The sequence below is a fragment of the Narcine bancroftii genome, chromosome 3 (genome assembly GCF_036971445.1).
Source record: "Narcine bancroftii isolate sNarBan1 chromosome 3, sNarBan1.hap1, whole genome shotgun sequence".
Lineage (NCBI taxonomy): Eukaryota > Metazoa > Chordata > Chondrichthyes > Torpediniformes > Narcinidae > Narcine > Narcine bancroftii.
In genome coordinates this window covers 154533765-154546128 of record NC_091471.1, presented here as the reverse complement: position 1 = coordinate 154546128, position 12364 = coordinate 154533765, and the positions used below count along the sequence as shown (strand labels likewise).

Below are 12364 nucleotides of genomic sequence, written 5' to 3'. Positions count from 1 at the left end.
AACAGTGCATTATTTTACAACATGAAAAGTCATGCTCATCTGATGCTTTCATATGAAATAATAATTTTTTTTAAAAAGTCACAGTGGAGGTCAACCAATTTTTCATTTCAATACAATTTATTCCAGTATGAACTATGCAATTAACCAAGCAAAGACATAATTTTGATAATGCAATACAGTAATCTTACAATACTATTATTTGTTTTTAAAGCCTACTATTTGTTCTTTTAGTAATACTTGCACTACCAGTTACATGGAAATCAATATCTTATTTTAGATCCTCTGAAGTCGCAACAAATTTATAAGATAGACATTGGAGGTATACACTAGCATTCCTGTTTCAGGATCACTTTCAAATCAGAAACTTTTATTTTGATTCCACTTTGAAGTTTTATAATAAACAGACAAGTTTAAATTTAGACATATAGCACAGTAATAGACTATTCCGGCCCATGAGTCTGTGCCACTCAATTTACACCCTGGTATGTTTTGAACAGTGGGAGGAAACCAGAGCCTCCGGATAAAACCCACGCAGACATGGGGAGAACATACAAACTCCTTACTGACAGCACGGGATTCAAAGCCAGGTTTGGTCTAAATCCCTGGCGCTGTAAAGGCGCTGCGCTAACCACTAAACCAACCGTGCCACCCTAGATATCCTCCAAAATCCACCATTTTCTGATGGAAATTCTTTTATGGAAATTAACAGGTCAGAGTCTGGTTTAACAATACAACTGCAGGCATGCTGAATAATCATGAGAAATGCAGTCTAAGACAACTCAACTTGCTGCTTATAGTATGTTAGAATTACCCACAACTCTAGGAGTGTTGGGCAACAATACAATACCTGCTGATGCAAGAATGGTGCAGTGCAGTGCATGCTTTAGTGCCTCTAGGCGCTCAGTTTCATGAACTATAGATTTGTACGAAAGCTCATTATATCTCTGGGCAGCTTCTATAAATTTCCTTCTGTAATCAAGGACACGAGCATAGCATACCTGAAGACAAAGACATAGAAGAGTTTTACTGTACTGAAAATAAACCATTTGTATTTTGTAATGCTCTAAAATAGCTACTAGTAGGTAAAAAACAGGAACACCAATTTATGTACAAAAATTATTCCTTTGATTTACTGGACATGACTGGCCAAGACTGGCATTTACTATCTACTCTAATTGCCCTCAAAAGCTGACAGTGAAATGCTGGAATCCTTCTGAGGAAGCAATTTTCACATCCCTGCCCTCTCAAACTCTATGATAATGTAATCACCCAGAAAGGGAGTTCTGCGAGAGTCTCTCTCACTATCCCCTTCTGCAATTCTACAATCATGTAATCACCCAGGGCAATGAGGTAGAATTTTCTGGAATTCAAACAATGATAAAGGGAATAGCAATATATTTCTAAGTAGGGATGGTGTGTGACATGCAGGGGAACTTGAAGGTGGTTCTTCCAAGTTTTCACCAGCTTTGACCTTGTCATAATAACTTGCAGGTATGACACTCAAATTAACCATGCCAGATTACTGCAGTGCAGCTTATCTATATTAAAGTGATCATAGTTCTTTGAATTGAGTGATTATATTTTGACACAAAGTAATAATATAATGGCAACTCCAAATTCATTACAATATGTATAGAAATAAATAGTTCATATGCTTAAGAGAAACCAAACAAATAATAAAATACCACTGATCTGATACCCTTGGTCCTTCTTCATCCATAAATGCCCTGCCAAGTATTTCCAGCATTTTATATTTTCTTTTATATTTTTAAAGATGTTTTCCTATTTATCAGAATTAAGGATGCTCATTGATATTTCAGAGTTCAATTACATCCAAAGCTTCTTGGATAATCAAAACGATTTCTTGCATGCAACAAGACTCGGAACAACATTTAAGTGTGAGCTAATAAGTGGCAAGTATCTTTCATGCTACTCAATGATCTAACAGAAGGGTTCCTCTTAACATGACTGTTGTCAAGTCCATGGACCAGAAAGTTAACTCAACCAGTCACCTTAAATAGTAGAGCTACAAAAAAAGTCAGTTGCGACAATCCCAAGCACAATGGACTAAATTTCTACTTGTCTCACTGTATCCAGCTTCAACTACACTCGAGAAGCTCAATGCAACACAGGAAAATTTAGTCAACTGAATTAGTGCTCAGCTACATAATATTAATGCTCTCTGCTGCCAACACAACTGGGTGCAGTGTACTATCCACTCAAATAAAATGTTCAGATAGCCAATCAATCATTTTGTTCTAGATCTTCTTCCCCCCACCCCCCCACCCCGCCAAGTATTTCTCCCCATTCCTATCCCAATTATATTGATTCAAACTGGACTTCATGCGTGGTGGCCATGGACCAGTGCTTCACCAAGCAATCTATTGATAATCTTAATCACCAACTGCCTTTGCATTACTCAATAGTTTGATACACAGGAGAAAAGCCAGTGAATATCCAAATATATATTTGAAACGCAAGGGATGGGAAACTGTTAAATTTCTTCCTCCCTAACTCAATTATTTCAGATAGCATTGGAAATCAACAAAACCACCGAGGCAACATTAGAGTTTGCTGAACTCTTTGAAATGTAAATATTCTCACTGATCCAGTGTTTTCTTTTAAAATTTTTTTTTTAATCAAATTTTGAATTTAGACATACACAGGCCATTTCGGCCCATGAGCTTTGCTTCCCAATTACACCAAATTGACCCAAGTTTTTGAACAGTGTGAGGAAACAGGAGACCCTGGGGAAACCCACGCAGACACAGGGAGAAGTTATAAACAGCGCAGGATTCGAACCAAAGTTCCAATCTCTGGTGGTGCCTATTAATGGTCTTCATTAATGCAAGGAACATCTTTTCCAAACAAGGATTCTACCTTGTAATGTATCTGCAATTGTTCATTGGTGGATTCATTCTGAAGGAGAGATGCCCGGTTAATGTAAGCTTCTGCTTGGACAGGATCATCATCTTCCAGATACAAACGAGCAATTTTCAGATAGGTGTCCAGTTTATAATCCACATTATACTGCCTGCAAAAATAAAAGCCAAGCATCAACATACAAGGCCTTTTTTCAAAATTGTACACGACCTGGTAAGTTTCAGAATATAAAGCTAGGCAAAGGATTTTAAAATAGAAAAATATTTTGTTTTTTTTTTCTTTAAGCTAAATTTTAAGTCTTATCTTGAAGAGTCTGACAAACACATTCTACCATTTTAATTGATTCTAGATAAAGGTATCCATTCACTTATAAAGGTTGTATTTCAGGAAAACATTGCAGTTAGCAAAATCTCAAATTGAAAATGTGTTTCCTATCAGTTTTAATTAAAAACCCTGCATACATCCCAGATCTCAACAATCATTGTTTTAAAATAAGAACAGTGCTTAATGTAAGTAAAGTCTTGTAAATGTGGCAGTGACTGTCCTCTACATGGATTTTTACCAAAGCATTTGACATGGTAGACTGATCCAGAAGGTTAAGATGTCAACTCATGGTTAAGATTTCAAATTGGCTTACCCATAGAAGACAAAGGGTAGTGGTAGAAGAGTATAATTCTGACTGGAGGACTATGACCAGTGATGTTCCATAGATCAGCGCTGAAAACCCTATTCATTGTGATACATAGAAATGATTGAAAATATTGATGGGTGGGTTCGTAAGTTTGCAGATGACACAAAGATTTGTGGAGTTACAGACAGCATAGAGAGCCATCATAGAATACAACAGGACATAGATCAGTTACAGATAGGGGCAGAGAAATGGCACATGGAATTCAATCCAAGAAAGTGTGAAATGTTAGGGGTAAGTATACAGTTAATGGTAGAACCTTTAACTGCATACAACTATCTAGGATCCAAGTTTAAGGCTCTTGAAAATGGCCAAGTCAGTAGATGGGTGGTAAAGAAGACATATGGTTGCTTGCCTTCATTAGACAAGGCTTTGAGTACAAGAGTGAGGAGTTATGTTGCAGCTATACAAAACTTTGGTTAGGCCTCACTTGGAGAACTGTATGAAATTTAGGTTGAAATTCATGAATGATTTTGATGCTTTGGAACAGGCATAGAAGAGACTTACGAGGATGTTGCCTGGATTAGAATATCAGGTCATTAAGGAGGGGCTGAACAAATTTTGGTCGTTTTCACTGTAGTATTTAATGGAAGTTCATGGAATTATGAAATACACTAATAGGACTGACAATTAGAACCTTTTTCAAGAATGTCAAGAACCAGAAGACTATTTAAGATTTAAAGATGTGTGAGGCATTTGTTTTTTTTTAAATATACAGTAGAATATCCCAGCAACAGGCTGCCAGAGGTAATGGTGGAAAAAGATTTGGATAGAAACATTTAAGTCATCTGATGGCACAAGTATAACCCGAAGAAACAGCGTTCTCTAGTCCTCAGTGCAAAACATGAAAGCACACAACCAAACATAACACATATACAGACAAGCAATACATATGCAGGACAAATAGAGACAAACAAAATAAATAAAAATTGTTTAATAAATAGTAGTCTTGGATGGTTAGTGTGCAGTTCATTTAGTCGTTCAGAATTCTCACTACTCATGGGAAGAACCTGTTTCTCCACCTGGCGGTGCGGGCTCTGATACTCCTGTATATCTTTTCTGATGGGAGTATCTGAAAGATGCTGTGTGAGAGGTGGAAGGGGTCCTCAAATTTTGCATATACTGGTTCAAACCATGATCCTGGTAGATCATGTTGATTGGGGATGGCATGGGTGGGGCAGGGAGAAAAAAAAGAGACCCCATGATTGAGATCCTCTCTGCCATTCTTATAGTTAAGTATACTCCAAGGTAACTGGTGCTCTCCATTAATAAGTTATTAATGTGTAGTGGAGGGTGGTCATTCATGGTCCTCCTGAAGTCCCTGTTCATCTTCTTCAACTTGTCCCCTTTGAGACTCAGACTGTTATTCTCCACCTCTTCTCTGTAGTGCGACTCATCATTGTTGCTAATGAAGCCAACTACTGTTGTGTCATTCATCATGCAAACTCGATGACTGTTGGAGCTGGACGTGGCATTGCAGTCGTGGGTCAGCAGCATGGACAGGATCAGGATGAGCACACAGTGCTCGACTTTCTGCTGCTGACCCGGGTTGACTGCAGTCTTTCCGTTAGGAAGTCCAAAATCCAGTTACAGAGAGGGATGTTGAGTCCCAGCAAGGACAGTTTCTCCACCAGCCTCTGGGGAATGATCGTATTAAATGATGAAGTCGAAGTACAGCAGTCGTATGAGGCTTCTCCTCCATGTGGGTCAGTATGAAGTGAAGGGACAAGCCTATAGCTGTTAGAAGACATACAACTAAGCAGGGAGTATATATAGATCATGTGCGGGTAGAAGTGAGCTTAATTCACCATTGTATTTAGCAAAGATATCTAGGACCAATGGGTCCTGTGCTGTTCTGATCTATGTTTTCTAAATTATTGACATGCATCCTAAAGAGACAACAGCAAAAATTCACAAGATTTGTATATTGAAGGATACCCATCATATTAAAAAAAAGCAGCTAATCCAATTTAGACTGCTAAAATACACATACATTATACTCTTGAAAATCATGAATAAAAACCATTCCACCATTGTTCTGGAAAGAGATCCAGGTGAGGCCAATACATTCTCAGAAAAATAGGAGAGAAAAATTTAGAGATTTTAGTGAGCCAATGGATTGTTGATAAGTCATTCATCCACCCACTCTTTCCAGTAGATATAAAATTCAGAGAACTGACGGAAAAAGGGCAAGACCTCAAAATACTCTGCAAAAGTAGGTAATAAAAATTGGGAAAGCAGTAACTCTTCTACAATAGTATTCTGGGTCAATAATTCATATATGGCAGTGGTGACATGTTACTACGTCATGGGTACCAACAAACCAATTATAGGTGCAATGAAATGTCAGCGACATTCCTTTAGGAATGTTAATCATACAAAAAAATAAAGAAAAAATGAACATGTAGATATTAATTTTGAAATGAACCACCTTGCTAAAAATATTTACAAGCAAATGCAAAAATGAATCAAGTTCCATCTAATTACGCACTTCTGCCCAGTTTCTAACGGAATTCCCACCAAAACTTGTGCAGCGTTTCTCCAGTCTTCTTCCTTCTCATATATGGTGGCTAGATGCTGTCTAATGGAAGCTACCTGCAAAATAAATATAACATCCATGACCACACACTAAATGCATTTGTATTTTCCTGCCTCCCACCCATCCCACAAAAAACTCAGGTCAACCCTCATCTCGCATGGAAGATTATCCCTTTTTCTGGGGATTTCATCCTCATTGTGCCTCCATGAACTGTCCAAAAGTAAGACAAGCAGCAGAGATCTACTTAGTGGATGGTAATCATGGTCAAGCTGAAAAATGATCCTCAAAGCAATACTCACCTACAAGTACTTGCTACCTGTGGAGAACTACATTATGCAAATACATAATTAAGTTCTGCTGTACAGTGTCTACAAAAACAAACCCGTCATGTTGCTTTTGCCTCTGCACTGACAGTAACTTTTCCTGCTTCATCTGATTTACCAGTCAAACCAACAACAATGTGCAAGTTATGGCTCTAAATTGATGAATAAATATAAACTGATGGAAGGAAAAGAGTAATACAAAATATTAGCTTTCCTGGTTCTACCCACCTATTACCGACAAATTTCATCCACTGGATCCCCTCCCTCATTTATCATTCACCATCTCCTAATTGCTCACATTATCACCTTTCTTGGTGTTCCTGCTTATCTAGCAGCTGAATCCACTTCCTTTGCTCCAGCTACTCTTTGACATTTGTCAATTTCTGTCTCCTCCAATCACCCACATGCCCGTCTTCCAACTCCTCCACTCTCCTTCCCTACCTTGTTCTATTTGCCAATCATCCTTCACCCCCTGCTCAATCCATCTATCACCTGCTGGCCAGCTTCACACCTTAGTCTTTCCTCTTTATTCCGGCTACGATCCCACTCCACTCTCAAACGCAAAGAGTCTTGACCTGAAATATAAATAATTCTTCTCCCTCACAGATGCAGAGTTCTTCCACCAGTTTGTTTCGTTCTCTAGATTCCAGCATCGGCCATCTCATCTCCAATATCAAATTGTAAACTGACATAGGTAATCAAATATGGATTAAAAATCTTAGATATCTGTACTACATCTTTTTTAAAGAGGGATGAATGACAACAGGACAAAGGATGTACCCATTCAGCTTTGCAACCCAATATAAAATTGATCAGCTTGAAGCTCTAAAGACACTATCACATGGAATTTTTTGGATGATTTAAGTTGAGTCAGAATAAGAAAGGGTTTGTCATTCATTTTTAAAATTTTTAAAATTTTTTTACACTATGAGCCATATTAATCAAAATACACACAAACATTTCCCTCTTGAATATACACAGTGGCATTTTCTCCCCTTCCCCCCCCCTTCTTCATTCCCACCCTCTTCCAAACCCATTAAACGTTCAACATATACAAATACAATAAACCCATTAAACAATGTCATCACACAATGAAAATAAACAAGAAAATTGTGTCATCTACTTTTACACACTGGATCATGTCAATTCGTCTTCTTCTCATTCTATCATTTTAGGGGATGGAGGTCCGCGGTAGGCCCTCTCTGTTGTGTTCCATGTACAGTTGCCAAATTTGTTCAAATAATATGACTTTATTTTTTTTAATTATGTTATTTTTTCCAATGGAATACATTTATTCATTTCTATGTACCATTGCTGTACTCAGACTCTCTTCTGATTTCCAAGTTGACATTATACATTTTTTTGCTACAGCTAAGGCTGTCGTAATAAATCTTTTTTGCGCTTCATTCAGTTTGAGGCCTAATTCTTTACTTCTTATATTACTTAGAAGATCTCTGGATTTTTTGGTATGTTGCTTTTTGTGATTTTATTTAATACCTGATTTAGATCTTCCCAAAACTTTTTCACATTCTCACATGCCCAAATTGCATGTACTGTTGTTCCCGTTTCCTTCTTACAGCGATAATGTAAGATGATTAACTTTTGGGGTGTGATATATAGCCTGCGTAACCTTGTATTTATTATATTTCTGATAGTTCCGGAGCATAGCTTTTCCCATATTTCATTTTTTATCGTTATGTTTAGATATTTTTCCCCACTTTTGTTTGGGTTTCAGAAACAGGAGGTTGTGAGTAAATTGTTGGGACTGAGGGCTGATAAATCCCCAGGGTCTGATGGGCTGCATCCCAGGGTGCTTAAAGAAGTTGCTATGGAAATTGTGGAAGCACTGGTCGACATTTTCCAAAGTTCCACAGATTCGGGGGAGGTCCCTGAGGATTGGAGAGTGGCTGATGTGGTGCCGATTTTTAAGAAGGGAGGGAGGGAGAAAACGGGAAATTATAGACCGGTCAGCCTGACGTCGGTGGTGGGGAAGATATTGGAGTCTATCATAAAAGGAGTAATAGCAGAACACTTAGGCAGAAATAATAGCATAAGGTCTAGTCAGCATGGATTCCTTAAGGGTAAGTCATGCTTGACTAACCTTCTGGAATTTTTCGAGGATGTGACAAAGAGGGTGGACTTGGGAGAGCCAGTGGATGTGGTGTATTTGGACTTCCAGAAGGCCTTTGATAAGGTACCACACGGGAGACTAGTGGGCAAGATCAGGGAACATGGTATTGGAGGTAAGGTGCTGACATGGATAGGAAATTGGTTAAGAAATAGGAAACAAAGGGTTGGGGTAAGCGGGTCTTTTTCAGGATGGCAGGATGTGACGAGTGGAGTGCTGCAGGGATCGGTATTGGGTCCTCAGTTGTTTGTAATTTATGTAAATGATTTGGATGAGGGGATTATTAATAACTTGAGCAAATTTGAAGATGACACGAAACTGGGTGGCGGTGTGGGGTGTGAGGAGGATGTCAGGAAAATGCAGAGGGACTTGGACAGGTTGGGGGAGTGGGCTGCTGAATGGAAGATGACGTTCAATGTAAGCAAATGTGAGGTTATACATTTTGGGGGCAATAATAGGAAAGCTGAGTATTATTTAAATGGAGACAAGCTAGGGAGTGGGGAGGAGCAAATGGATCTGGGAGTACTTGTTCACCGGTCACTGAAGACTAGCATGCAGGTTCAGAAAGCTGTGAAGAAGGCAAATGGCATGTTGGCTTTCATAAAGAGGGGATTGGAGTATAGGAACAGAGACGCCCTTCTGCAGTTGTACAGGGCCATGGTGAGATCCCACCTGGAGTATTGCATCCAGTTCTGGTCTCCAATTTTGAGGAAGGACATACTAGCTATAGAGGGTGTGTAGCGCAGATTTACAAGGTTAGTTCCAGGGATGGCGGGGTTGACATATGCTGAAAGGCTAGAAAAACTGGACTTGTATCCGATGGAGTTTAGAAGGATGAGGGGGGACATGATTGAGGTATACAAAATTATCAGGGGGATAGACAGGGTGAAGTCGGATTACTTGTTCCCAATGATGGGGGAGACAAGGACTAGAGGGCATAGTTTAAGAATACAGGGTAGGCCCTTTAGGACGGAGATGAGAAAACATTTTTTTACCCAGAGAAGTGTGAATCTGTGGAATGCTCTGCCACAGAGGGTGGTAGAAGCAGATTTGCAGATTATGTTCAAAAGAGAGTTAGATAAGACTCTAGTGGGCAAAGGAGTTAAGGATTATGGGGATAAGGCTGGAAAGGGGTAGTGATGGTAGTGATCAGCCATGATCTGTAAAATGGCGGTGCTGGCTCGACGGGCTGAAGGGCCTACTCCAGCTCCTATTGTCTATTGTCTATTGTCTATTTATAGCTTATTTCATCATTTTCTTTCTCTTGCAGCTTGATGTATATGTTTGTTATAAATCTTATTATCGTTATTTCTGTAATCACATATTCAAAGCTGCTTCCTTCTGGTAATCTCAGTCTTCCTCCCAATTTGTCCTTTAAGTAGGTTTTCAGTTGGTGGTTTGCAAACATTGTATCATGAGTTATTCCATATTTGTACTTCATTTGTTCAAATGATAATAAATTATTTCCCAAAAAACAATTTTCTATTCTTTTAATTCTTTTTCTCTCCCATTCTCTAAAGGAAAGGTTATCTATTGTGAAAGGGATTAGTTGATTTTGCGTCAGTTATAATTTTGGTAGTTGGCAATTTGATTTTTTTCCTTTCTACGTGAATCTTCTTCTATACGTTGAGTAAATGGTGCAGTACTATTAGTTCTTATTAGTTCTGCCAAAGGTTCTATAGCTAAAGCGAACAGTGAGGGAGATAGTGGACATCCCTGCCTAGTTGACCTGCTTAATTTAAATTGGTTCGATATATATCCATTTACTGTCACCTTTGCCAATGGTCCCTTATATAATGCTTTAATCCAATTAATATATTTCTCTGCTAGGTTGAACCTCTAATACTTTGAATAAATAATTCCAGTCTACCCTGTCAAAGGCTTTCTCTGCGTCTAAAGCAACAGCCACTGTTGGTATCTTAGTTCCTTGTACTGCATTGATTAAGTTAATGAACTTACAGATATTGTCCGTTGTTCGTCTTTTCTTAATAAATCCAGTTTGATCTAGTTTTACTATTTTTGGTACACAGTCAGCCAATCTATTTGCTAATAGTTTTGTTATTATCTTATAATCTGAGTTAAGTAAAGTTATTGGTCTATGTGATGCTGATGTTAGTGGATCTTTCCCCATCTTTGGTATTACTGTAATTATTGCTGTTTTACATGAATCTGGCAAGTTTTGTGTTTCTTCTATCTGGTTTATTACTTCCAGGAGAGGAGGAATTAATAACTCTTTAAATGTTTTATAGAATTCTCCAGGCATTTTATTGTTCGGTAGCTTTTTTAATATATCCTGTATTTCCTCTATTTCAAATGGTTTTATCAATTTGTTTTGCTCCTCTTCTTGCAATTTCGGTAGTTCAGGTTTCATCATTCATTTTGAGTCTGATAAAAACTCACAGCTTTTATTAACAGAAGTACTTTTAATGCATTTTGAATGTGTAACTGCACTTGAATAAACTCCTGCTTCATCTTCCTGTTTTCACATTTTCCCCAGTGACAGAAGAGAGCGACTCATTACTGTATATTGCACTGCTGTAGTTTGCTTACACCAACATAGAATATTCATAAATTTGTTCATCTTATTGAACTAAATAATTTCACACTGAAAAATAAAATTGTAGTTTCTTTCACTTTTTTTATTCTCAGTCTGGTGTACCTGTTCTTCAAATGAAATAACTCTAGGCTGGATCTTTTCCAAAGTGAAGTGATAAATTTCTTTGGCTGTACCATCAGGAAGATTTGGTAGATGGGAGCAAAAATCAGTCAGCAGTTGCCGGGAAATCACAAGACTGACGTTTTCATTGACCACTGTATTTAAACAGAGACATTCCATAAGTACATGTTAATAATTTACTGCCACACAGATGTGCCCATCTCTTCATAAATTATTGTTGCTGATTACAAGTGCAAATATTTCAGATTATTTGCAAGATTTATGACAACCATACTTTAATTGCAAATACATGTCTATTAGTACATGGATTTCTTACATTAGATTTGCCTTGGTGTGTGTCCCTTGAGATCAATGGTTCTCAACCTTTTCCTTTCCACTCATACCACTTTTAAGTATTCCCTATGCCACTGATGCTCTGTGATTAGTAAAGGATTACTTAAGGTGGCATGTGGGTGGAAAGTTTGAAAACCGTTGTTTTAATTGTACCTCACTGACTCATTATATGAACAGTTTCACAACTCCAAATAGGCCAATGACAATTTTTCTCAAGCAAAATATTTCAGTAATACTTGGGTCTAGAGCAGTGATTCTCAAACTCCCCTCCCCTTCCCACTCACATACTACTTTAAGCAATCCCTTACTAATCACAGAGCACCTATGGCATAGGGATTACTTAAAGTGGCCTGTGAGTGGAAAGAAAAAGGTGGAGAACCACTACTTTAGATCCTCAAGATCAACTGCAGAATGAATAGATTCTTAATCTGATACAAATAGGTTGATGACATTTCAATGAAATATATAATGTCATTTGTTCAACTATACATGACAATTATTTTTCGACCTGTGCACAAGATGAGAGACATGCCTCGGCATAACTGCATTTGACCAATTAATTGGGCTAAATTAGAACAGTTACTGATTTGAATCACCACTGGATAAAAAAAGCTAGATTAACTAGGTTCTATCACCAAAGGGTTTCAAGAAATAGCCTAAATTAAAGCTATTTATAAGAGGTTAGTTATTTCATATATTACTTCGTGTTTGCATAGCAAATATATAAATGTTCATGTTATTCAGTTACCCTGGGTTTTCCATTTTAGATTTGATATAATCTGAAGGTGAACGC

At 37.9% G+C, this 12364-nt stretch overlaps 1 protein-coding gene across 5 annotated transcripts in view; it reads right to left on the bottom strand.

Annotated features, from left to right (window-relative positions):
* cops4 (COP9 constitutive photomorphogenic homolog subunit 4 (Arabidopsis)) overlaps positions 1-12364 on the bottom strand; it is a 103095-nt gene that overhangs the window by 44213 nt on the left and 46518 nt on the right. For all 5 annotated transcript variants that reach the window (XR_011353847.1, XM_069925466.1, XM_069925467.1 and 2 more), the window contains exons 3-6: positions 11221-11372; positions 6063-6166; positions 2881-3034; positions 848-998 (exon numbers count right to left, since the gene is read on the bottom strand). Coding sequence is in view for 4 of the 5 variants with exons in the window: in XM_069925466.1 (XP_069781567.1) it covers positions 848-998; positions 2881-3034; positions 6063-6166; positions 11221-11372 (561 nt within the window). In the remaining variant the exon portion in view is untranslated. The remainder of the gene's footprint in view (positions 1-847; positions 999-2880; positions 3035-6062; positions 6167-11220; positions 11373-12364) is intronic.